This window comes from Trichoderma gamsii (genome assembly GCF_001481775.2).
Source record: "Trichoderma gamsii strain T6085 chromosome Unknown Scaffold_26.2, whole genome shotgun sequence".
Lineage (NCBI taxonomy): Eukaryota > Fungi > Ascomycota > Sordariomycetes > Hypocreales > Hypocreaceae > Trichoderma > Trichoderma gamsii.
In genome coordinates, this window is record NW_020171363.1 from 323,912 (window position 1) to 349,042 (window position 25,131).

Genomic DNA, 25,131 nt, shown 5'->3' on the forward strand with positions numbered 1-25,131 from the left:
CATTCGTGTCCAGGCTTAGAATCCAATCACTATGCCAATATTGGCTACCTGCCGGAATTTCAATAGGTTTAAGTCGTCTTCTTCAGTTGGAATCCCATCTTTCAACTCAATATCTCTCCTAATCCTATCCAGGTTTGTCGAATCTCGTAGTAGATGTAGTAGATGTAGTAGATGTAGTAGATGTAGTAGATGTAGTAGATGTAGTAGATGTAGTAGATGTAGTAGATGTAGTAGATGTAGTAGATGTAGTAGATGTAGTAGATGTAGTAGATGTAGTAGATGTAGTAGATGTAGTAGATGTAGTAGATGTAGTAGATAATGGAATTGGAGTTATGGATAACTTTTCCACTTTTATGGCATATTGGGGGACACCTGCCTAATGTTCCCAGAAGTAAGGAAGTCTCTTTGGAGTATATACAGGTAGCTTGCTCCCATCTTTTAGTTTCAGGAGAGTCAAACCTTCACACCCTTGCTAGACGTGCCTGTGATTTGACGAGGATGCCTCACCAGGACCGTTTCTCTCACCTCTCTACGATCGGCCCACATAGCATCAGCCAACTTGTGAAAGCAAAATTTGGATGTGCTCATGAAGAGCAAAGAAGTTGACTTTCTGTTACGTCAAGACTCGACATTTTTAACGTTGAAGCAGGGAAGACTGATCTTCAGCCTTTTCCCCAAAATCTACAAATGGCCCATCACGTGGAGGACTCTTGCACACAAGGAGCAAGAGGAATACGTGTTTCATCTTCGAATTGCATACAGAGCCTTTACACTGTACCTAAATGGCCGGCGATGTTTGAGCTCATAGAGGCGCGCGATCAGTCAATGTGTTTTTAGATGAACGGTATCTGACTTGACGACGAAAAAAAAAACGGTATGGAGTCTTATTTGATGAGTCAACACTACGCAGTCATGACAATGGGATGGACGTGAACGGTTTTAATCACACCATAGCGATTTCCTGGGAAATGAAAATTGCTAAACCAGGTCAGCGCGCAGAGTACCAAGAGTGGCTGATGCATATAAGTCAGCAACCGGTTCATTTGGCAACTGGGGAGGCTTGGGCGAAGCACAATAAGGTGCGTAACCTCGAACAAATACGAGCTGTGATGAAGCTCAACGTATACTAACGGAACTTCGGAGAAAGACTCCTGGAAGAATCGCTACGATAGAAGACTCCTGGGGAGATCAGGAACACCGAGACTCGTAGGCTTTGTTGAGTTTATACTGTTTGTTTGTTAAAGAAGTATTGATAGGTAGAAAGAAAATGCACCTGATTTGCCAGCCAGCGATGAACACTCTTGAATATATCCAGTAACATCAGCTGTCACCTGGCTGGAATACTCACATACTGCCATTTTATTATTACACTAATTACATTTTCTCTTTTCTCCGCTACTGGCTAATTTTAATTTCTTCCTTTCCAATTTCCTTTTTCTTATAATGTTCTCACATTCTCGCCAAGCTTCTGAACTCAAATGCGCAAAAATTAACAATAGCTCTGCCGGGACCACCTCCCAACATGCAACACGTTATTCAAGACAACAAGATGGACGATATTAACTCTTTTGACTTAAAGGACGGCCTAAAGAGGGTTCAGACGACTATAACGATGCCGTCTCTTGCATTAAAGCCTTCCAGAGAAGAGCCACTGTGTTGCCTGAGGAATCACATTCCAAACTTCTAGCTTTGAAAAAAGGGGAAAGTTATCCAGAATTTCAGTTTTATTTTCCAACACCTCAGCTGTAGCTCAATAAGACAGTTAATCCACACATAAAAAACTCAACTACCATATACGCTTACATGGAGCAGTAGCAATAGTAGCAATAGTAGCAATAGTAGGTGGCAGCAGTGTAGACGATGACATTTCATGTATAGGGCTTCCTTTACTGTTTTTACAGGACGTTACTTTTCATGAAATATATTTCAAGCGGGGTATCAACTATTTATTACATTTTCCGAGAGGAGTCTGTGCACCCTATGATGTAGAACATTCTTTTTTGTCATGCAATCGTAAAATCAACGCCGATGCCTCCCAATATGCGTTTTAACATACATTAACCAAGACTTACAACAGCCATATCAGTGCCTTTCTCTCCTTTTTTCTCATTGTAGACAAACTCAAGCAGTCTCCGTATGCACAACTTCAAGACCTTCCTTGTCATCTCGAATCCTCACCTCGGCTGTTTGGCCCATCTTGAGCTCGCCCCTGATGATCTTATCGGCAAGTCCGTTGCTAATCTCGTTTGTGATTAACCTATTCAATGGCCGTGCTCCAAATTTGGGTTCGTAGCCGCGCTCCGCTAGCCAGTCCTTGACTTCGTTTGGTACAGATAAAGTAATGCGTCGGTCGTCTAGACGCTGCTGGAGCTCCTTAAGACGGATATCAACAATCTCGCGAATGGCACTCTGCGCTAGCCGCTTAAAGATGATGAAGGAGTCGATGCGGTTGAGAAACTCTGGCGGATAAGCAGACGAGACGACATCCATGACGGCCTGGCGAACTGACGGATCAATGTCGCCATTGGCATCCTCTTTGTACGGGTGTAAATGATCTTGGCCAACAAGAATGTCCGCTCCCAAGTTGGATGTGAGCACGATGATGGTGTTCTTAAAGTCGACCTTGTGACCTTGGGCGTCTGTGAGATAACCCTCATCAAGAACTTGAAGGAGCAATGCGGAGATGTCGCGATGCGCCTTTTCAAACTCGTCAAAGAGGAGAACAGCATACGGCTTGCGACGAACCGCCTCCGTGAGCTGTCCCGCGTCGTCATAACCAACATAGCCGGACGGAGCGCCGATAAGTCGAGAAATGGTGTGCTTCTCCTGGAACTCGGACATGTCAAACCGAACAACTGCAGACTCGGTTGAAAAGAGGAAGTTGGCGAGCTTCTTGCACAGCTCCGTCTTACCAACACCGGTCGGTCCTAGGAAGAAAAACGAGGCCAAGGGGCGATTGTCGCCGCTCAGACCCGCGCGCTGGAGCCGCACAGCATTGGACACGGCCTTGATGGCATCCTCCTGTCCCTTGACGGATTCCCGCAGAGTATCTTCCATGTGAACCAATTTCTCAATGTGGCCGGAGGTGAGCTTTGACACGGGAATGCCGGTGATGCGAGAGACGACATTGCCAATATCATCGGCCGTCACCGAGTCATGGATGAGCGTTCCATTAGCATCCTCTTGTTGCTCTTCTTTGTCAGACGGCAACTTCCGCTCAAGGCCAGGAATGACGCTGAATCGAAGTTCGGAAGCTCGAGCAAAGTCGCCGCCTCGCTGTGCTTGTTCAAGTTCAAATCTGGCCTTGTCAAGGTCCTCCTGCACCTTCTTGACTGACTCGATTTCGGATCTTTCCTTGTCCCATCGGGCATTGAGTGCCGAAATTTCATCATGAAGCTTCTTCAAATCGTTTTCCAGCTTTTCCCTGCGCTCCTTGCTCGCAATATCCTTTTCCTTGCGTAAACTCTCCAGTTCGATCTGAATCGTCATGATTTTATGGTCCAGCCTCATGATGTCTTCAGGTTTGCTTTCGTGCTGCAGTTTCAAGTGGCTAGCAGCCTCGTCCATGAGATCAATGGCCTTGTCTGGCAGGAATCGATCGGTAATGTAACGATTCGACAAGGTAGCTGCGGCCACCAAAGCACCGTCGGTGATTCGTACACCGTGATGCACTTCATATTTGTCCTTGATACCTCGCAAGATGCTGATGGTGTCTTCTACGGTCGGTTCACTGACAATGATGGGCTGGAAGCGTCTGGCCAGCGCTACATCTTTCTCAATAACACGGTACTCTGCAAGAGTAGTCGCACCGCAGCATTGGAGTTCGCCACGAGCCAGTGCTGGCTTGAGCAAGTTGGAGGCATCAATGGAGCCTTCTGCTTTGCCCAATCCTAGAAGAGTGTGCAGTTCGTCGATGAAGAGTATCACCTGGCCTTCTGCTTTCTGGACTTCGTCTAACACCTTCTTGAGTCGCTCTTCAAAATCGCCCCGGAACTTGGCACCGGCAATCAACGAACCAAGGTCCAGAGAAATCACTCTTTTATTTTTCACGCTTTCCGGTACATCTCCGCGAACAATGCGCAGTGCTAGTCCCTCCAAGATGGCCGTCTTGCCGGTTCCAGCATTTCCGATAAGCACCGGGTTGTTTTTAGTCCGCCGTGAGAGGATTTGAATTGTACGCTGAATCTCGGCATCCCGTCCAATGACCGGATCAAGTTTACCATCACGAGCCTTGGCAGTCAAGTCAATGCCGAACTGCTCCAGGGCAGGCTTCTCCGGCTCACCCCCCATATTCATTCTATGAGTTCCTCCTGGGGGCTGAGGACGCCCTCCGGCAATTGTTCTTACTGTTGATGTTGGGAGAAGACGTAGTGATGAAGCTCCAGAGAGTAGAGGTCGAATAGCTGGTCGTATAAGCGCTGATCTTGAAGCTCTACCAGAGGCTCCAGCAATGCGCTGGGCCGAGGACAGCAGCTGTCGCCTGGCTTGCATTGTGATTAATGAAATGAGAGTAAAAATGCGAAACCTGATTTATTTATTAAAGACGAAGGAGGAGATTAAAAAAGAGCGCGAGCGAGGAACGCCATTCGTTATAAAGTATAAAGGGAATAAAGCCAGTGGCGTTTTGAGTTTCTTTCTCTACGCCTATCAGCCCATCTTATAGCAGCTTCACGATAGCTATAGCACTTTCGAGCATCTTCGGCCGTCATCGGTCTAGCGCGCTAGCGCCTATCTTATCAGCACGTGCTCTGAGCCCCATGCCCACCGACAGGCGGAAATGGCTGGTACGTACCGCCGCCGTAAGCGGCTTAGCTTCTGAGGGTTCACATTTTGCTTCCCACAAACTCGCTAGCGGCACTCACAAAGAAATCCAACATTTTCCGTTCGGGTGAGCATCACGAACGCAGTCTTCCTCATCCTCTCCACACTCCATACCAGACACCACCCGAGAGAGTCAACATGTCGGCCAAGCCCACGACCAAGCAGTTCGGGAAGTCGACCCGGGAGGTTCCCGCCTCCGCCGACCAGGCCAAGAAGTGGTATCCCGCCGACGACGACAGCGCGCCCAAGAAGGTGAGTTTGTTTGCCGATGCATCGCCATAAAGAAGGAAGAAGAAGGGAAAAGGAAAAAGCCTCCGGTATCGATGTCTGCATTGCAAGGACGTGGCGATTCGAATTGGGAGGAACAACCTGGATTTGCCGAAACTGCGGTTGGCAGCGCTTGGGAAACCAGACGCTTGGTCATTTTTCGATTATCATATCTATTTGGCGACAACCACATATTAAATCCTGCAACGACAACACCACCACTCCCAATTGCGATCAGACTCGGCACCAAATGGCTTTCCCCTTTCTTCTATTCCTTTGCGACGATCCGACCCATCTCTGGGGAAAACACACACAAAGGTCGCGCTAATACGATTGGAAATCACAGGTTCGCAAGGCTGTCCGATCTTGGGCTCCCCGAAAGACTCTCCAGCCCGGTACCGTCCTGATCCTCCTCGCCGGCCGCTTCCGTGGCAAGCGCGTCGTCCTCCTCAAGAACCTCGACCAGGGTGTTCTTCTCGTCACCGGCCCCTTCAAGATCAACGGTGTTCCTCTGCGAAGAGTCAACGCCCGATACGTCATCGCCACCTCATACAAGGTCGACATCTCCGGCCTGGACGCTGCCAAGATCGAGGAGATCTCTCAGCCCAAGTACTTCACCGCTGAGAAGGCCAAGGAGAAGGCCTCCGCCGAGGCTTTCTTCAAGCAGGGAGAGAAGCCCCAGGTACGTGCAAACTCAGCAAAAAAGACAGCACACGAAACGAGGAAATTCGAAATTCGTTATTTGTGCGTGTGCGGGTGAATGGAATTTACTAACGGGGAACTTGCAACTACAGAAGAAGGAGATCAACAGCAGCCGTGCTGCTGACCAGAAGGCTGTCGACAAGGCTCTGCTTGCCAGCATCAAGAAGGTGGATCTGTTGGCCAGCTACCTCGCCAGCACCTTCAGCCTGCGGAAGGGCGACAAGCCCCACGAGATGGCGTGGTAGATTTCTTTTTCTTTTTTTCCAACGAAATATGAAATAATCAAAAGGAAATCAACCTGGCAGCTGTTGGGGGGATGGGGGAGTTTACACTGGGGTGTGTTGGTCAAGATGCGGGTTGTAGAACGGAAAAAGGGTCTCCGAAATTGGGCTGATTTGGCCAATTGCATTTGGAAGTCGACGGCATCGGTCACATCTTGGCGTCTGTAATCAGGTTTTTACAGTCAAAAAAACAACAACGAGCATAAATGATTTTTTTTTCCCTTCCACCCAGGGCCTTGCTGGTAAAAAGAGTCTGTGAATGGCAAAATGACAAGTGTATTGACTTACTCAATTTTTAATTCCACACCCCAAGAACAAAGAATACGCCTGCAAAGGCCATTTTGTGCCAAAATGCTATGAATTGATGTGTATGCCAATGTGTGTGATCATACGCTCCACATGGTTTATATAGCTCGGCAATTCCTCCGTAAGAGATTAAATATATGTGGCCATAGTACAAGACATTCACGGCTAGAAACCACCTTGATTGGCATTCAAGTCATTCTTTAGTGAATCTTTATTTACAGCTGTCATACTAGACTGTCACTGCCATACATATACTACTTTGCTTTCTTCAAGGGTATCTGTATTTCCCAGACAGGCATGCATATCGCTTAATTCCCAATACTCTAAGCAGCAGATTTTACTTCTTCTTGTCTCCTCTTTACAAGTTCCTATCGGACCAACTTTCAATCATTCCCAAAAGCGTAGCATCATAGTGCTTAATCGATACATTACCTGTGGCCTCATCCAGGGTAGAGTTGGCCTGGATAAAGACCTTGCGAGGCTGCTTGTTGTCGAGAACGACGTTGCGAACCTTTGTGCCCCAAAAGTCAAGGCCAACGTTGCTCATTCCGAGGTAAAAATCAGATCCAGTCTTGACGTCGGCAGTTGACTTGTAAACGTGAAGCTTTTGAAGGTAATCGGCAACGGCTATAAGAAAGGCGAGTTTAGTCACTTGTGCAATATGGAGAGCCATATATACTTACCCTTGCGGCCAGCCGTCAGAATCTTGGACCTATCCAGCTTTATGGTCAAATCAGAAAGGTCGTCCTTGGTGTAATCCAGTTTGCAGAAATCGTCACCGGCCTCGAGGAAAGACTTGAGAATGGAGAAGCGGGCCTGGCTGTGTGCCTGTCCCCATTTCTGGCTCTTGGGATCCCACATCTCCAGAGAGGCAAGGCCAGCGCGAGCCATGGAGAGGTAAGATGCGTAGAGGACATCTCCAGCAGGGCCGTTGATATCTTCACTTCCGTCTCCAAACCCGAAGATCTTGAGAACGGGGAATTCGCAGCTGAGGTACATGGCAACCAGCTCCGCACGACATTCCTCATACGAGGCCGCGATGGGTCCAAAGACTGAGCCCCAGGTCTGACCAGGCTTGTACCAAGTGGTGACGGGCTTTTTATCAACAGGGCTAACAGGGGGGTTCTCCTTGTCGAAGTTGTAAACTCCAGAAGAAGTCTCCTGCAAAAGCTTACCGCAGCCGTGACCTGAACAGATCGTTAATAGGCAAATGTAAGTTGAGATAGAAGTGAACTCACCCGTAAGCTCGTGAAGTCCAACTTGGACCTCGAAAGCGGCGTCCCGGTTTGCCTGGTACACTTCCAGATCCTCAGGGCGGATGAAGGGAATCTTTTCATTAGGAGCCTTGGCACTGAGGACGTTTCCAAGAGATACATTCTTGAAGCCTTCAGTTTGTCGGATATCATCGTAGTTGGGACTAAATTATGTTAACAGACATAAATTGTCACTTGGAAACGAAAATCGTGCTTACATGTTGATACCGGCAGGGATACCGGAGTCTGGAGAGGTTATCAGCTATTATATGTAAACAGAGCCCATGCCTGATATTACTAACTCGCAAAGGTCATCACTTCTAGTGATGTAAAGTCGGGAGAGAGGAATTTGTCCTTTTCGAACTCTTTGCTCCAAGGAAGTAAGGGGATGAGAGAGGGCGAGGCCTCAACGAGTTCGCCAAAAGCACGGGTTCGCTCCTCTGTCAGTTATTATTAGCCGGCCAATCTTATGTTAGCTGGTAGATGTGATCAAATACGTACGGTTAACCACTGAAAGCTTAAGTTAGCAAAATGCATAAACGATATATGGTAAATTAGGGGTATACCCACTGGAAGCGAAACCTTCCCACTCTCCGCGAACACCAGCAGGGTCACGATACGTCTCGATAAAACCAATGTTGCACTCAACGCTGGGACCCTTATCCTTGATCCAGAAGCGCTGGCTGTCCTTGAATGCCTCCAGAGAGCCGGTCTCGAAAGATTTGGCATAGGCCAAGTGCATGTTCTTCTGGTTGTCATTGTCCGCGTTGGCCGCAGCCTGTTTGATGTTGGCAGTGATGTTCTTCATCTCATCAGCATAATCACCGTAGACCAGGCTGATGGTCTTGCCCTTGAGGGGACCACTCTCAACAGTGAATTTTGTCTCTTTTCCAATATCGCCTCCTTCAGCGGGGACACTGGTAACAGCAGAAGCGATGAGAATGTCGAAACCATCAGCAGTCTTTCGCAGTCTGGTATTCTCAGGAAGCAGTCTCTTCTCCTCCATCCACGCTGAGACAGCCTCAATCTCGGGCTTGGTGATATCCTTTGAGTCAGGATAGTAAGTTGTCATATGGCCAGCATCTAGGAACCCGAGGTGCATAGAAGCGGGATCTTCGTGGCTGAAGATGGCACCATTGGTAGCCTCGTAGAATTTCTGAGCCTCGGGAGATGTAGCGGCCAAAGCAGCAACTGTCTTCTCGGTGCATCTGGGAATAAACTTGGCGTCTCCGAAGCTCTTATAGTTGCCCATATTGCCGAGGAACATGCCGGTATACTCCAGGAAGAGGTTCAATTCCGACTCCTCAACGCCGGCCTTCTTGGCCAACGCACTCCAGTCGCCATTGGTGGACTTGTGAAGGGTGATTATCAAGTCATAAATGGGCTCTGACTCTGGCGAAAGCTGTCGCAAGACGATTCTGGAACCAGCAAAGGCAGCCCTAGAGATGTGTGAATATCAAGCACCCCGGTCATACGATTGCAGCACCATCATGACGCAGGAAAGCCAGGAGAAACGGTAGGGATGCAACGTACTTGCTGATAAAGTGAGCATAACGCTTCTGCTTCTCAGAGAGAAGGGAGAAATGCTTCTCAATCTCCAGGCGGACGACGGTGGGTGGCTGATCCGCCAGATAGTGCTTGAGCTCCTCGGGCTTCATGTTGACTGTTGATGAGGCAAACCAGGATCGTGAAAGGCGAGGCGAGAGACTGCGCTTGAGGACGGGATGCGGGCGTTTCAAAGCAGCGATATGGACTCTTATTGACGGCGACCTGCGCGAGATGAGGGGCAGAAGTGAAGACATCAGGCCAGCGCACATGCGTGGCTGGAGCTTAAGACGGCCAAGGTTTCTCGTCTACGGTACGGCGGTTGCTGGCGGCACGCAGCATGTGCCAAAAGTTCTTTCAGTGAAGCCACACGCAAATTGCCTAAAGCAGCTAAGGCCAGTGTCCAGTGAGACCGCCTGTAAGCACTGTGGCTTGGCGGGTTACGCAAGGCTGCCTACCACTAAAAACTACTACTTGGAGGACGGAAACTAGCGTATGAGATCCCTGTGAGATGTGCTTTCTCTTACTGAGCTAGTATCTGTAGCGTACCTACAATGAACAGATGCATGTAGAAGCTACCTATAGATCAAAAGAGACCCGAGTCTATTTGTATCTGCTAATGTCCGGGCATTTTTCATCCACAATGCCCTGTAAACCAACCTGAAGCTACTAAACTCCAGGGTATAGGGCATTGTGCCTGCGCCACAGGCGGGGTACCTGATCGGCTCAGTGGCCCGTCTCTTGGAGGGTGGCATGGCGGGGTAAATCGCGGCCTTGACACAAAGAGGGGGGGAGCACTTTTTACGGATTCTGGTCAAGTGCCCGCACACTTCAGTATTGCTACAGGTGCCCACTCCCATTATGATATTGACATATACCTGTATAGGTTGTTACTACAGAGACTACTATATTCAGTCGGTTGATGGTCAAGCCTTCAGAGTTTCAAGACTGGGCGTGACGGCTGCATCTGGATCAATGCAAGGAGGCGCTAGGTTCAAGGGATTCGAATCGACCGATTTACGCATTGAAACTCGGAGCAAGGGAAAGGATCTGCCAGCGTCATTGAACGTCGTCATTGAACATTGAGTCGTCTGATTCTCTTGCTCCTGCAAGTAAATCTGCAGAATCCTGGTTGCCAAGCCCATTCCGCATTGAAGAACAGGCATCAACATTGAGCCAGAGCTGGGTGGGCATATCTGCAACGTTGCGATACGATTTTCTCAAGGAAACCCAGGGGGATGGCACCAAGGCATGCAGAGAAAAGGAGAGAAGAAAAGAGAAAATAGGAGGGTTCGCCGGTGGCAAATTCTGTACGCAAGCTTGCATGATATATACAGAGTAGGCATGGCATGAGCCAATGGACATTAGAGACTGGCCCCGAAGCCGTAGGTGTGGTCGTGTGGGTAAAGCGGCCTTTCATTTTGCTGCGGCTTTCCAATCAGCCACGGCAATCGGTTTACACGTCGGAAACTTGTCGACAACTCTATCTGAAACTTGCTTATGGCTGATACTTCCGACGGCACGGTTCTCATCACACGACTTTTTCCCTCTCTCTCATTTTGTTTGCTTGTATGTGAAACTGCTAGCGGCATATCGCAATGTTGCTAATTGCCCTGGATGTCATTGAAACTGTTGGATTGGAGTTGACGGCAAGTTTGAAGAGTTCCCCGTCTCTAGCTCAGAGCTGCCATGCTAGCGGGTAGTTGTCAGAGAAGCGCCTAAAAGCTAGCTGTAATCGATTGAAGCTATTCGCCAACAAAGACAGTAAGCGCGGGAGAGAGGTGCCGGCTGTCACACAAGGCTGCTTGGCATTGAAGCTATACTTACAGAGCAAAACTGGGCAAACGGAGCTCTATTGCATTTTACTCTCAGCCCCTGATAATTCTTCTACAGTAACAGCCTAGCGTAACCCGACTGGTGGAGCTCAATTTTCCGGAGAGACTGACGACGCCCTACTGGGGGCACAGAATGCTCAGAGGATAATTTGAAGAGAATATGGCAGTAGTACAGCTACTTTTACTATGTAGTCACCAGCTCGCCCACATCTACCTATGACAGCTCAAAAAGATGATGTCTTTCCAACGTCTTTTTTTTTCTCCCTAGCTCCTCCCCGCGGAATAAGCAGACAAATTCCCTTTCCGGTCTGGCCGTGAAAGCAGAGCTGCCCAACGGCTGATGTACGGCTGCTTTGCATCGTGCACATGTGCCTAATAAAGCTCCGTTCTGCACCTCTTAGTCTAAGAGCGCGCTTCTTTCGTATCGACGCCCCCCCAAAACGTCAAACAGCCGTGAAGCAACTCGGTCCGGTAATTGAACTCATCGGTCTTTTTCAGCCTAGCCGTTTTTCGTAACAAGAAGAAAAAAGCTGTCGACAATGGTATCACCCACCTTGACCTCGTACAGCTCACCTTGCCCCGTTTTTTTGTAGCACATTTTGCACGTCAGCTGGAGAGGTTCGTGACCCCCACGTTCTGTCCCTCTAAGAGTAGTGGCTTTTGTCTTTTCTATTTTCCCCAGGAGACAGAGCGCGAGAAAGAGAGAAAGAAAAGCTAGGCGGGCAAAATTCGGCGGAATCCCCGTCTTCTCTCCAATGCAATGGGGCTGAGATGCATCGAAACGGTTGGAGGCCGGGTCTAGGCTAAGGACCACTTGACTCGCTTTTTAAATGGGGTGCCGGATGCAGCTGGGCGTCTTCCCCGAGTTGCTTCATCACAGCAGAAACAGCGGACTCGGCGGGAGTGCCTACTGGTTTCCGCGGGCCTAGTAGACCCGACCCCAACACTTTTTTTTCTCTTGTCTGCTGCTTCTACTTCATTCCTTGGTATTTACTATTTGGCACTGGGGAGCGGTCCGGAGATTTTGTGGCTCTACCCGGTTGCGGCAAGCACACTATCGGGAGTCACATGGTCAATAGTCTTTTTCTTCTTACCAGCATCTGCTTATTACTTTTCTTACGGAGCACGTTTAGAGGTTATTGCATTCCCCCCCTGCTGCCCGGCAAACCTGTATACCGGAAACGTTGTTGCTGTGACTGTCATCTTTACTCGTACCTGCTAGGTGGTATTCATGTGCTCCTTTAGGATTGCTGCTGTCTGTACTGACTCAATGCGTCGTTCCACCTGTCTCAACCGTGAGTAACAAGTCTCATGTAACCCACGTAATGTACATGTACTATTTGCGTGCTTATCCCAAGTACTGCTGCCTCGACCCGGCATTCTGGAACTCTGCCGATACCGATCATAGTGCAAGCGCAGTCTAGAACAAGCCGGCAGAGGTGCATGCATCCGACGTGCTCTATCGCGTTACTGGCAGTACATATCAAGGTACCACCACTGCTAGCCCCTAGCGGTAGCACTACATGTACCTACACCTAGCCTGTCATCTGCCCTACCTCGACCTCATCTGTCTCATATGCAGAGTGTTCCTACTCTGGCCAAGCACAAATCCTACGACGCTCATCCGGTGGGTGGCATCATCGGCTCACAGCAAGCGAGAGTGCAGAGTTGCACAGAGCCACAGCCGTGTCTTATTCAAGTCGGTGTGACCAGGAAACGCTGTCGAGGGCGGTGCCGCAGACAAGGGCGCCAGAGCCTGCCGTTCAGCCCAGGCCAGGATTATTTCATGCCGCGCATCACGCAGCAGGGTTTGTCCAGAGCCGCGATTGGCACGAGATGCTATCATCCCGCGTAATGTACTGCTACCGCGCATCATCTCAGCCCGCATGCCGCCACGCAGCAAGGCGCAAATGGATCGACAACCTATCTGGCGGCACGATGTACCTACCTGTGATGCTGGACAGACAAACAGATGCGAGTCACCATACGATACAATGAAACTCAATTCTATTGTCCGGCGCCTAGCAACTGCAACTAGAGTGATGTATGGCATCAATTAGACTATTGAGCTAGTGAGAATGGGAAAGGACGGCATCTCATAAAGTGTTTCTGTTTCGGCTGAGGCTAATGAAAGCTGAGGCAGTTTCTGATGCTTCCCCGGACGGCCATAACCAGCGCTCTTTCATTCACCGACCGGGGGAGACGGCTATTGAACTGGAGCTGCTAGCGCCCTTGGACGCCACTGATGCACATGGCAAAGGCACAGGCACCGAGTAGCTTTCCTAGCGTTTGGCAGTACTCGCTACTGCGTGATGCGTGACAGACGAGCAGCACAGCCCGTACTCTGTACCCTCCAAGCCGCCGCATCGACATTGAAGCCTCAGTCTCCGCAAAGTGGCCCATATCAAAGGGCAATAGCCGACGGTCTAATTTGTTTTGGCGTGCTTTTCTCGTTTTCCCAATTCCTTTGGCGCCGAAGCCCAGTGGAGCCTGCTTGCTTTTTTTTTTCCCAGTTTGCTCTTCTCCCTACCTTTACCTTTTTTTTCAAGCCCTCCTTGCAGCGAATGTTCAGCCGGCTTGGTCCCCCAGCTGTGACCAAAGGGGGCATGTCTCGCCGTTGCAGCGCCGCGTTGGCTTCTAATTGGCTACATTGGCACGTGCTCCCCTTATCATTGCATCAGATTGGAATTTGAATTCATCGCAGCTGTAATCTTTTGTCTCTCTTTTTGTCTTGTCTGAGTCTTTTGCTGCCCAAGGTATCACACAAGCAGCGGCTCTTCCTCGCGATAGGTACCTACTTACAGCGTATCGACGTCATCCCGACCTTCGGCACAGCCCACTCTCAGCAGGCTCACCTGCTCGCATGACTGGCCTGGCCCGACAGGGGGCAGCCCCCATGGCCGCCTTTAGAAAAATGGAAGAAAAAATGGAAGGAAAAGCAAAGGGGCGCCAGGGAGGGGCGTGGACATGCAACGGGGAGCCCCCGACGTGTTCGAGCGCCGAACCAGGCAAACCAAGTCCCGGCGCTGTGGGCTCGAGGCCAAGTACCACTACCAGGACCGGCAAGCAGCTAGACTCGATGGAGTGACCCCAGCCTGGTGTCACCGTTGGGAATCTCTTCTTTTTTCATCTTTTTCCATCTTTTTTCTTACAGGTGTTTTCCCTCCCACACGGCACCGGCACAGCCCAATTTAAAAGCAAAAACCGGCGCTTTGGTTTAGGCTCCTGTGCTCCGCTCTCACCCCAGCCCGCAATCTATCTTCCCAGCCTGCCTTCCATGAGGGTGTCTGGCCCGTCGTAGCTGATGTGCATGTACCTGTACCTGTACCGCACCCGTCGAGAGTGCCGGTCCCCGTGTTCCCCATATAATCGGACTCACCACTGACTCTCTCAGCACCAAGGGGCTACCTTGTTGTATTAGATTGCCTGGGCTCAACCCGGCTCCATCCATACGGAGCGGCGGGAGTAGGTGGCGGCTTGCTATTAAAAGGTTGCCTCTCCTCCTCATCGCCAACCTTATTTGAAGCTCTCCTTGTCAAGCTTTTGTTCACTCTCTCCTCCTCGCGCCTTCCTCGTCGTGCTCCGCAAAACGTTGTTGCTCTACTCATTCCCCCTTGACGTCATCTGCATTGATCGATCTGCTTCCAGACAACCTTCATCGCCTTCTAGGCTCAAAAGAGGCTGCGCTACTCCAGCTTTTCACACACATCCACAACCTGCCAGGCTTATTGTTTGCGTCTGGTGACCCAAACTCTATCTATAAACTACAACATCGGCCCAAGCCTCTGCCGAACATTGCATTCCTCTTTTGCAATTAAACAACCACATCCACCACCTTTCTTCCGCAACCTCGAGCTCTCCTCTCTCCTCTTCTTCAAGATGATGTCCTTCGATACCGCATGTGCTGTCCCAGGCCAAAAGCCGCCCTCTGCAGCCGCTCTCGACATCCAGACCGTAGCCAACGGCACATCTCACAACACGGAGTCGCATTCGGCAACCGCCGCCGGCCAGGCCGGCACACACACGCACATCTGGCTGGTTACCGGCCCAGCTGGATGCGGCAAGTCGAGTGTTGCAGAATATCTGGCAAACGCCCTTGACATGCCTTACATTGAAGGCGACTCGGTATGCCGGCAGTATCTTCCCTTTGTGCGACGCTGACAGTAATGCTGACGATGCTGGCAGTTCCACTCCGCAGCAAACATCGAAAAGATGAGCAATGGAATTCCTCTGACCGACTCTGACCGCTGGGACTGGCTGACGTCTCTCCGCGATGAGTCAATGCGTCTGATCAACGAGGGCCAGACCGGCGTTGTCCTGACGTGCTCGGCCCTGAAGCGCAAGTACCGGGATGTCATCCGCGTGGCCGCCTATTACGATCACCACCTGCTTATCCACTTCATCTACCTCGATGCCTCTGAAGAGCTGCTTCTTCAGCGCGTCGCCCAGCGCCAGGGCCACTACATGGGAGCAAACATGGTACACAGCCAGTTTGAGGTTCTCGAACGACCTACCAAAAACGAGACGGACGTCATCACTGTCGATGTCAGCCGAACCCTGGGCGAGGTCAAGGAAGACGCCCTTGCCAGGGTCATTGAGACGATGGGCAGAGCCGACAACGATAGCCAATAGAGTGTTGGCTTGAACCACTTGCTCTTTTCGTCTTTTTTCTTTTATTTCGGGTATAGAGGCTGCCGCATGGTCTCAGCGTCCGGGCATCTACCAAAAAATTGTCGTCAAATTTTTTTTCTCTGCGGATATGCGACAATGGGGTTATTATGACACTTGATTTTTCTTTTTTGGTTTAGATCTTTTTTCAGCTACGGATTTCTGGAGGAACGGGCCAGCAATGGCACCAACTTTGCATCGTTTCTTTTTTTGCTTTCCCTTTTTTTTTTTTTTTTGTTTACTCAAATTGATTGGCGCAGGGATCTATCTATTGGTGCACTTGAATGTGGAGTTGGGACTCGACACGAGCCCGGGAACTAACAACAGCTCGGTCAGCAGGCAACAGGGATGCAAGGGCAGTGGTTGGAACAAACGGTTGGGCATTGAAATCACTCTGCTAGCATCTGACAGGCATCGAGCGGCTGGGTCGCACGAGCAGGTCATCTCGCAGTTCCCCGTTGTGAGTGGACTGGTCTGTTGTTTCTCTTTTGCAGGCAAAGGAGTGGAGAAAGGAAATGTCTACACGCTTGCCAGTTGGATATCATCATCGTGAACGGAAGTTACATACTAGACATATGCAATAAATGAATGAAAATCTGTATTATATCAACAATCTTGCCACCAACGCGCGCTCTGACTGCATAGTTCCCTGTTTTCGAACCCCAGCTCTTTAGAAAATGTAACTTTTTACTAAACAAGTAAGCCAGGAGGGAGCCAGAAAGGAAGAGAGGGATTCCTGACACATCCACATCCACCACAGCCTTTTGCTTTTTTTTTTTCCTTTTGGAGACGCATTGCATAAGAAAGAATTCCCAAATAGGAGAGGAAATCCTTTCCGTCATTTCTCACTTATACGGCCCGCCACTAATGCAGATTACAGATTACAGATTATGTAGTGGTTCATGGTGTGTGTGCCTCCCACTTTGTTTACCTAGTATTTTGTCATCTTGGGCGTTGGGCACCGCCACTAGCATCACCGTCACGGTCATTGTGATGAGACATAGGTGGTAGCGCCAACGCATACGGAGGAGTTAGGTATTCGGCCGCTGTTCATCCTAAATTAATTTTTTCTTCTTCTTCGGTGAACAACGCAGAGGTGCAGCATGGTCATAGGATGCTGGGATCAGGTGAGACCTTTAAATTTTTTTTTTCTTCCGCCAGTTAATCGATTTGTATTTTATGCAGTGTGTACTTGATTTTTAGCTTATGCTAATATATATGTCTGTCTTATATGCACCTGAGGTTAGGCTGAGATTTATCGCTAGAGGTTGCATATTTTCGGATAGCGGGATGCGGATGTGGGTTTTTGCTCTTCTTTTATGAGGGGAAGAAAGAATGAAGAAGAAGGGCTATGGCGTCATGTTGCGTCTTGGGGATATGTATGATGTTTTGCTTGCTGCGAACGTGTGAGGGTTTTGGAGGATGGGATGGGCGTGTGCATAAGATATGCATGTATGTATGTACTACTAGTAGTTGTGTAGTTGCGTTATACAGACCACCCTGTGCAAGCTTAACTCGCTCTTCATGAGCTTTAGTCGTAAGATGTTCTTTTAGCCTGGCGAGAGAAGAAGAGGTATAGTTGCAAGCTGAACAACGAAATTTCTCAGATGCTCTTGCTTGAGCTGTTAGCTTTGCCTTGACGTTCTTGCGGCTAGGTTCAAGCTCTGGCGTCGTTTCTATTCAAATCTCAAGGCGCTGGGCTTCTGTCTTTGTAAGATTATTCGGTACTTCAGTAAGAGAAGGATGGGTGCAAAGATGAAGCCAAGCCATGTTATGGATTCCCTTCTCTAAAGGAGAATTTGTTGCCACTTCAAATTGAGTGACGCCGGGCCAGCAAAGAAGATAATCCAAAAAAACAGCTTCGAAAGCAAGAAACCGAAGGCGGGCTAAAGGGCGTAAATTAACTGGAGGCATTGGAGTCCAGCAAAGTAGGCCAATGTTCATAATAGTATAACCCTTGCTGATTACACTTGACGTTAACCGAGAAAATAGAGGGGCACGTTGGTTATACTGTGAAAGCTGTGTTGAACGCCGTGTTGAGAGGTGCCAGAGCCTATATAAAGTTTTGGCTTGTCGTCTGTTTTCTCCAGCAGAAGAATATAAATTCCCCAAACTTTACTACCACTTGCATTAACGTTAAGAGAACGAAAGAAATCCAATGAAGGTGGAGAGTGTAATTAAAGAACACTTGTAAGCGTTAGAGGGAAAAAAAAGTCGCGTGCCTAGGCAAGTTTTTTTTAAAGAATTCTTCATCCGCGAGTAATACTTGATATTCATGGGCGACATAGGAGGTTAGGACGTCTACATGAATAGCAAGCCAAGTCAATAAATTAAGATATTCTTCAGTATTTTCAGGCGGCTGATTTATCGGGAGTGATTCTTCAATTGGTTGCTCGGCCTATAGCAATTCAGCATTAGTAGGTTTTTCATGAAAAATAACTGAACCACTTACTGGTACATCGCCAACCAAAGCCTCGGCCATGGCTAGAAAGATAGCGAGTGACAATGAGACCGGCCTGGGGACGCTTGACAATGGCGAGTAACAATGAATGATCCAGGGTTAATGATGGCGAGTAATAATGAACAGCCCAGGTATGTTCAATAATGAGAGGAAAAGGATAGACATGTTGGACAGAGATTAAAAGGACACCTTAAGAAAAGGACAGTGTGCCTAAATGAAAAGGAAGGCGCGAGCAGTTCAAAGAGAAGAGGGAGGATACCGCATAATTAAAATGGAAAGAGTGGCGTGGAGTTAGGCGAATATTGCACACAAAGACAGGGAAACCATAGAGCAGCCCAGCGGGACTCCATTTATGACTTCCCCAAGGAATATAGGGGGATGCACTGGAGATACCTCTAGGGCCTCCCTATTAGGAATTTCCCTATAAAGGGAGGTATAGGCGTACTTCACGGTAACCACTCCGTTATTTCCCCGTTATTTCTCCTGGAGACCCCCCCATAGGGAGCTTTTCTGAAAATGCTGCATAACTTCACGCTATTGGTAGATGTAGAACGCATGAATAAAGGATAAGTCTGAATTTCATATTTTTTATATTCATCCCGTTTAATAAATACCTAGATACCAGAAAAAGAGTACATCTAACAAAAGATACTCTAAACAGAGGAATAAAAAAAACCCAAAACCAAGATCTCAACATGTATCGTAACATAATCTAAAAATCTTTACACGTCCCTGTCTCTCTCTACGTATATCATGCATTTTCTTATTTCAGATTCACATATATGGTTTACCTAAGATGCATGACCATGACGTCTGGCTCTTCGACAATGCGGCGAATCACCTCTGCGGCGCGAGCCATGGTCGCCCCGTCCACCACGCGGTGATCGGCGCTCCACGAAAAGTTGGTGATGTGTTTCTTGACCACGTTGTCGTTCTCGTCAAAGGCCGGCACAGCGCGCATGCGGCCGATGCCTAGAATGGCCACTTCGCGCTCGACAATGACGGGGCTGAGGTACGTGCCACCAATGTTGCCAATGTTGGACACGGTGATGGTGCCGCCGGAGAAGTCGTTTGGCGTGAGCTTGCCCTGGACGGCGAGGTTCTGTAGGCGTACGAGCTCCGTGGCGATGGAGAGGATGTTTTGCGAGCCGACGTCCTTGATGACGGGGACGAGCAGGCCCTGGGGGGTGTCCATGGCCACGCCGATGTTGTGCTGGGAGCGCATGATGACGGAGGGCTTGTTGGTGGCGGCATCGATCTCGACGCGCGAGTTGAGGATGGGGAACTGGTAGAGGGCCATGGACACGGCCTTGATGATGAAGGGGAGGTAGGAGAGCTTGTTGGCCTGGCCGGGGGCCGTGGGGGTCTGGGAGAGGACCTTGTTGAGGCGGGAGCGGAGATTGACGAGGTCTGTGAAGTCGACCTCGTCGGAGTAGAGGAAGTGGGGGATGTTTAGTGACCGCGTCATGGTCTTGAACATCATCTGCTGGGTGTTTGTGAGCTGGACTCTTGTTTCTGTCTGCACGGTAGGCTGGCCGTTTGGCAGCGGCGCCAGGCCAAATGGCTGATGTGATGATGCCGGCTGTTGCGGCAGTGCGGATGCAGATTGTGAAGAAGCCGGCGCGCTGGCGCTGGCGTCCCTCTGCTGTACAAACTTGTAGATGTCCTCCTTCAAGACCCTGCCGTCCTTGCCTGTGCCGTCGATATCCAGAATGTCAATCTTCAGCTCCTTGGACAGATGCCGGACCGCAGGCGTCGCCAGTCCTGCCGCCTTGCCCTTCTGCTTGGGCTCCTGGCTGGCACTTGGTGCCGGCATATCAGCTACAGTCAGCTCTGGCCTTGACGACTCGACAGCTGGTGCTGAAACGTCCTTGCTCGCCTCAACCGCCTGCGGAGCTCCGGCGTCCTCGGCGCCTCCCTCAATGTCGATGTCGACAAACGGCTTGCCCACCTTGGCCATCTCGCCCGTCTCGTAGTATAGCTTCTTAACGACGCCGGAGAAGCGGCTTGTGATTTCCACAGACGCCTTGTCGCTCTGGACCTCGCAGAGGGGGGAGAATTCCTCGACGTGCGCGCCGGGCTCGACGAACCACTGGATAACTTCACACTCGACAATGCCTTTTGTTTGAATCTTCGTCAGTATCATCGGCCCATTGTCATGTTTCCACACCAGCTTTGCCAAGGAAGCTCACCTTCGCCGATATCAGCCAGCAGCACCGGCTTCACGGCATACAGCCTCCTCGACTCTGAGAACCACCGCGGGGAAGCAGCCGCAGGCGCTGTGTTTCCCCTTCCCATGGCCATCTTGCCCATGGCCTTGGAAGCCCCCCACTGCCGCCGCAGCACTCTTGATCCTCGCTGGAGAAACATGATTCTGTCTAGAGAAGAATTGAGGGGTCCGGGTCTTCACTCAATTGAACGGCACAACCGGGGCTGCAGATCAAGAAAACAAGCGAGAGAAGGATTGGGGAGAAGTTCTCAATTTTGATTTAAAATAAAAAGCACTTCGCCGACTCTAGACCCGGGGATTTCTCCAAGGCCAAGCGTGGCTTCAGTCGGCATTGCGGTTGAAGCTGGATTTGTAGCTGCCCCGCGGATAGCCGAAATCCTGGGGTGCTTATGCGGTTTGGAATTCGCTTCCCAGGTTCTTTGGCAGAGCAGCAGCAAGCAGCAGGGCGCTAAGCTGCTTTCACAGCTAGCAGCGCTTCGGCCATTGAGCGTAGCTTTTTAGCGCTGCCGATGCGAACCCCGGAGCCGTGCGTCCTTCCGGGGCCGTGAAAAGAATGGAGCCCATCCATGCCTTCAATTGCGAGAGCCCAAATTTTTTTTCCGGGGCACCAGCCAAGAGAGCCGCCCGTGAACATTAAACCCCCTCCGGCGCGCCGCAAGCCATGTCATCGTCGTCATCACGGACGCTGGAATTAGCGCTCAGTGGCCTCCTCTTCTCGAGCAGGAGATATGCTGCTGCTGCTTCGTCGTCGTCGTGCGCCCGCTGCCAATGGCGTCGCACATTTACCGCAAGTGCAGTGAGGGCCGCAAAGGCTGAGAAGCCCGCTTCGGGCGCCTCCATGGATCCCCAGGCCACCGTCGCCGGAGCACCGATCGAAGCGCCTCGAAGCTACGGAAAGCGAGTAGAAGGGGGCTTTACGCCGAAGCCGCTGCCTCGACCAATTGGCATGGCGCTGCCTCCTTTGCCGGGCGAGAATACTGGCCTTGATAGTCGCTCGCTGCAGCAGCGCAAAGAGGACTTTGTCAACTACGATAAGCATCTAGCGAGACGCAAGGAGCTGTAAGAAAATCTCCATAACGGAACTACACCTCAAATGTTTTATAAAGACCGATTTGCTAATAAGGAGATGCTGCTCAAATACAGGACTGCCAAAATATCAAGACCGTATTTCCGCGATTGGGGCAACCTGCAATACCACGAGGGCAAATCCTTCATCTCCCCGCCCCGTCTCTTCAAAGCCGAACTCTCTCTCTTCTTCCCCAACCTCTACGGCCAAACGATTCTCAAGAAGGACGTGATACCCCGCGACACCACTCCTCTCCTCTCCGGAAGAGCATCCGTCGTATCCATCTTCAGCAGCCAGTGGGCAGAGCGACAGGTCGAAAGCTTTATATCAAAGGAGGCCAATCCGCAGCTCCACGAAGCGCTAGAACGCAGTGGTGATGAGGCACAGATCGTGAGGGTCAACTATGAAGACAACTCTGGCAAGGCTTTCCTTGTCAAGTTGTTTATGGGGTCGCTGCGCAGGAGATTTCCGGAGAGAGACTGGGACAAGTATTTTCTCGTGCGAAGAGGCATCACAGACGAGATCCGCGAATCAATAGGCCTCCTTAACAGCAAGGTTGGCTACACATATCTTGTCGACCACCACTGCAGGATACGCTGGGCTGGCAGCGGAACCAGCCACCCGGACGAATTGGATGGCCTGAATAAAGGCCTCCTGAAGCTGGTGGATGATATCAAGAAAGAAGCATTGCTTCCTGCGGCAGCGAGAGAGAAATTGCCCGGTAAGCCGCATCTGGAAACAGCCAAGAGTGTGTTGTGAAAATTCGGCATCTTCTCAAGTTCTGCGCCTGTATGATTGGATGAAGAACAAGAAATAGTGCTATGGATCCTGCCATGTTGTACAAGTAGACAAAAATAGACAAAACCGCTGATACCCCCCTTAACGCCAATGATATATGCGGAACCGGTGAATATTATTATGGTTCCCCCTTTTTTATCTCAACCAGAAAAAGACGATGAAGCACAGCGCAATAAATGTTCCCATGATAATCCCATCTCTCCTCTTCCTCGATGTTATACGTCCGATTATTGAGTTGATGCCCGGTACTTTGCTCGCCGCCATGGTGATCCTTCGATTAATGTTCGCCAGAGTCTCCCTCTGCACACCGAAGCTGTCATTAATGGCATATGCTTGGCTGAGGACGCTGTCTGTCACATCGTGGCTTCGGTCGATGCGATTGCGTTCGTCCAGCATATAGTCCGCCTCGGCAGCTTCTGGGTTGTTCGCTCGGTACTCGTCAATGTCAGATTGGACGTTGGTCAAAAGATTGGCACGATTGCGGGCTTGCTGAACCGTGGATCGGAGCCGGGTGAGGTCGCGTCGATGAGATGAGAGCTTCTCTCGGAGCAGGGATAAGTTGTTCTGTTTGAGCGCGGATGTGTTGAGTGACGCTTCCGAGTCTAGGAGTCGAGCGAGCTGGCCAATGACGTTGTCGCGCTGCAGCCCAATGTTAGCTCGTATAGAATTGGCAATTTGTTGATTCGCAAAACAAACCTTATCCAGCACCTCCTCTAGCTTTGCTTCTACATCACGCTCCTCCGGTGTTGGTTTGGCTGGAATATGCGCAGCAGTAGAGAATTGGGAGTAGGTGTGAAATAGACTCTCCGTCTAAAAGGACCAATCTCAGTCAGTAAAGGAGCTTATCCAACAAACATTCCATGCGGGCTGAATTCTTGCCTGGTTCTCTAATGATCGTGCCTGCTGGCGCAGTTGGGCCCAGCCAGCGTTTCCTGATGATGTGGCCATATTTGTCGGTGCAGGCGGCAGTAGTATTAAGGGAGTGTCTGATGACGATATGGCAACATGCGCTGAGATACGGGGATAGGCCGACGCCCGAATCCGCTTCTAGAGCCAGCGGCAGAATCATTCACCGCCTACCGCCGGCAACTACGTGAAAAGCACGGGATCGCGCACGTGAGCGCTCTTTACTGCCCACTTTATACCCACAATAAGCTGGCCAATGAAAAATTACAAAGTCTTTCAATCTGGTGCACGCTCAGCCAAACCCTAGGGCAATTTTTCACCGACTCGGCAAACCCTCGACTAAATTCTTTTGGAGAGTTACGAACCATCGCGACATACGGACGGGTCACGGTCGAGGCAAACTTTTACTACCCAACTCTCGCAAATCACATCACAGACTCTCAAGATGGTGAGTACATACGGTCGTTGCTCTGGACGATGAATATACCCTCTTTAGATTTTTCCAAAAATACACGTCTTCCCTCTTGCTGGACGACGGCTGTCCCTTCGATGTCGAATTTCATGCGCTGTCGTTCCGAGATGTCACAATCGAAGTCGTCGAAACCCCTCTTCATCATTCGTCAATCCGTCACCATCGCTCGCAATTTTTATTTCTATACAATGCGTCGGAAAGCAGGGTGCTGATTATTGTGTGTTAGTCGACGGGAAAAGTCAGGGCTTCCCAGCTTTGGGGCAAGAACAAGGAGGAGTTGGCCAAGCAGCTCGGTGAGCTCAAGGCTGAACTCGGCCAGCTCCGCATCCAGAAGGTTGCCTCTTCCGGCTCCAAGCTGAACAAGATGTAAGAAGGAATCTACCCCCTTTTTTTCCGCTGTTGCAATAGTCGACAGTTGAGCCAAGGAAGAAATTGTTGCCGCTAACACTTTTCCCTCAATTACAGCCACGACCTGCGCAAGTCTATCGCTCGTGTCTTGACCGTCACCAACGCCACCCAGCGCAACCAGCTCCGTCTTTTCTACAAGAAGAGCAAGTACCTGCCTCTCGACCTCCGCCCCAAGCAGACCCGTGCCATCCGCCGCCGGTTATCACCTGAGGACAAGGCCCGTGTTCTGGAGAAGACCAAGAAGCGCAACACTCACTTCCCCCAGCGCAAGTTCGCCATCAAGGTACGACAATCTTGAAGAAGTCTCGTTTCAATATGGGTGGATATTCATCTGGAACGAAAGATGGGGAAAACTCTTTTGAGAAATCGAATACTAACTGAAATTGTACTGTAGGCTTAAATGTTTTAATTATGCTTTGGTTTACGAAGGGTCGTCGGGGTAGAATGGGGCATTGGGCGCAGCATGCTTTTTTCCACTTGAACACAAAAAGGGTTTGAATTGCATCGCATTGGCTCAGGGGGAATCCGGTCTGACTTGTACTTTATTTCCCGGGCTGGGCCTCGGTCTGGGACGGAAAGGCGTCCTGGATGGGCTTGCTAGGACAGCAGTCTATACCAACGAAAAAAAAATGAGGTCACGATCAAAAAAAATACTTGAGGCACAAGCGGTGTTCAGGCTCTAATTGGACTGATTTCGATGAACATGTGTGTTGGTGCCGGTGATGATACCAAAATATGATTCTTTGTTTGCCTAAGGCTGTATGAAACTATGGCCGTATTTTGTTTGTGTGAAGTTACCTGGTGTTGCTGCTGAGTGATCTAACGGCTTGAGATATTCTAACCTCCAGTAATATGGGACTCAGATTCAGAAGGTTAGTCAAACAGGAACTCACATATCTCACAACCGGTACTCGGCTATCTTCAAGCGCGACTGGCTACAGTTCTCTGTTATCAGCATATCAAATGAACCGCATTCGTTCATTTTTCATGGCAAAAATAGCTGTTGGCGCCAAAGAAAAAAAAACTAACCCACGCACCCATCGAAGGGCGGAAGTAACACAGAACAGAAACTCCAGTAAGCTTTACTTATACAGACCAATGACTATTTTCAA

General features: G+C 49.9%; 9 protein-coding genes across 9 annotated transcripts; 4 read left to right on the forward strand and 5 right to left on the reverse strand.

The window, feature by feature from the left end:
- Window positions 1-101: 101 nt before the first annotated feature.
- TGAM01_v207247 (hypothetical protein) lies at window positions 102-435 on the reverse strand (the record flags this gene model as incomplete). Its single annotated transcript, XM_024550043.1, has 2 exons — window positions 102-372; window positions 419-435. The coding sequence occupies 2 exons, from the start codon at window positions 433-435 to the stop codon at window positions 102-104; spliced, it is 288 nt and encodes a 95-aa protein (XP_024405209.1).
- Window positions 436-2,121: 1,686 nt separating this feature from the next.
- TGAM01_v207248 (heat shock protein 78, mitochondrial) lies at window positions 2,122-4,491 on the reverse strand (the record flags this gene model as incomplete). Its single annotated transcript, XM_018803686.1, has 1 exon — window positions 2,122-4,491. The coding sequence occupies one exon, from the start codon at window positions 4,489-4,491 to the stop codon at window positions 2,122-2,124; it is 2,370 nt and encodes a 789-aa protein (XP_018663059.1).
- Window positions 4,492-4,959: 468 nt separating this feature from the next.
- TGAM01_v207249 (50S ribosomal protein L6e) lies at window positions 4,960-6,035 on the forward strand (the record flags this gene model as incomplete). Its single annotated transcript, XM_018803685.1, has 3 exons — window positions 4,960-5,073; window positions 5,435-5,770; window positions 5,883-6,035. 3 exons carry the CDS (start codon window positions 4,960-4,962, stop codon window positions 6,033-6,035), a joined length of 603 nt encoding a protein of 200 aa, XP_018663058.1.
- Window positions 6,036-6,735: 700 nt separating this feature from the next.
- On the reverse strand, window positions 6,736-9,447 carry TGAM01_v207250 (dipeptidyl-peptidase III; the record flags this gene model as incomplete). The annotated part of the gene is made up of 8 exons (XM_018803684.2): window positions 6,736-7,004; window positions 7,061-7,564; window positions 7,616-7,794; window positions 7,849-7,876; window positions 7,933-8,070; window positions 8,132-8,140; window positions 8,201-9,069; window positions 9,164-9,447. 8 exons carry the CDS (start codon window positions 9,445-9,447, stop codon window positions 6,736-6,738), a joined length of 2,280 nt encoding a protein of 759 aa, XP_018663057.2.
- Window positions 9,448-14,889: 5,442 nt separating this feature from the next.
- TGAM01_v207251 (gluconokinase) lies at window positions 14,890-15,642 on the forward strand (the record flags this gene model as incomplete). The annotated part of the gene is made up of 2 exons (XM_018803683.1): window positions 14,890-15,135; window positions 15,196-15,642. The coding sequence occupies 2 exons, from the start codon at window positions 14,890-14,892 to the stop codon at window positions 15,640-15,642; spliced, it is 693 nt and encodes a 230-aa protein (XP_018663056.1).
- A 3,284-nt stretch (window positions 15,643-18,926) lies between these two features.
- Window positions 18,927-20,509, reverse strand: TGAM01_v207252 (2-oxoisovalerate dehydrogenase E2 component (dihydrolipoyl transacylase); the record flags this gene model as incomplete). Its single annotated transcript, XM_018803682.1, has 2 exons — window positions 18,927-20,257; window positions 20,332-20,509. 2 exons carry the CDS (start codon window positions 20,507-20,509, stop codon window positions 18,927-18,929), a joined length of 1,509 nt encoding a protein of 502 aa, XP_018663055.1.
- Window positions 20,510-21,030: 521 nt separating this feature from the next.
- TGAM01_v207254 (hypothetical protein) lies at window positions 21,031-22,194 on the forward strand (the record flags this gene model as incomplete). Its single annotated transcript, XM_018803681.1, has 2 exons — window positions 21,031-21,428; window positions 21,513-22,194. The coding sequence occupies 2 exons, from the start codon at window positions 21,031-21,033 to the stop codon at window positions 22,192-22,194; spliced, it is 1,080 nt and encodes a 359-aa protein (XP_018663054.1).
- A 174-nt stretch (window positions 22,195-22,368) lies between these two features.
- Window positions 22,369-23,181, reverse strand: TGAM01_v207253 (vesicle transport V-SNARE protein; the record flags this gene model as incomplete). The annotated part of the gene is made up of 3 exons (XM_018803680.1): window positions 22,369-22,872; window positions 22,930-23,043; window positions 23,089-23,181. 3 exons carry the CDS (start codon window positions 23,179-23,181, stop codon window positions 22,369-22,371), a joined length of 711 nt encoding a protein of 236 aa, XP_018663053.1.
- Window positions 23,182-23,584: 403 nt separating this feature from the next.
- TGAM01_v207255 (60S ribosomal protein L35) lies at window positions 23,585-24,419 on the forward strand (the record flags this gene model as incomplete). Its single annotated transcript, XM_024550044.1, has 4 exons — window positions 23,585-23,587; window positions 23,838-23,977; window positions 24,077-24,302; window positions 24,414-24,419. The coding sequence occupies 4 exons, from the start codon at window positions 23,585-23,587 to the stop codon at window positions 24,417-24,419; spliced, it is 375 nt and encodes a 124-aa protein (XP_024405210.1).
- Window positions 24,420-25,131: the final 712 nt, after the last annotated feature.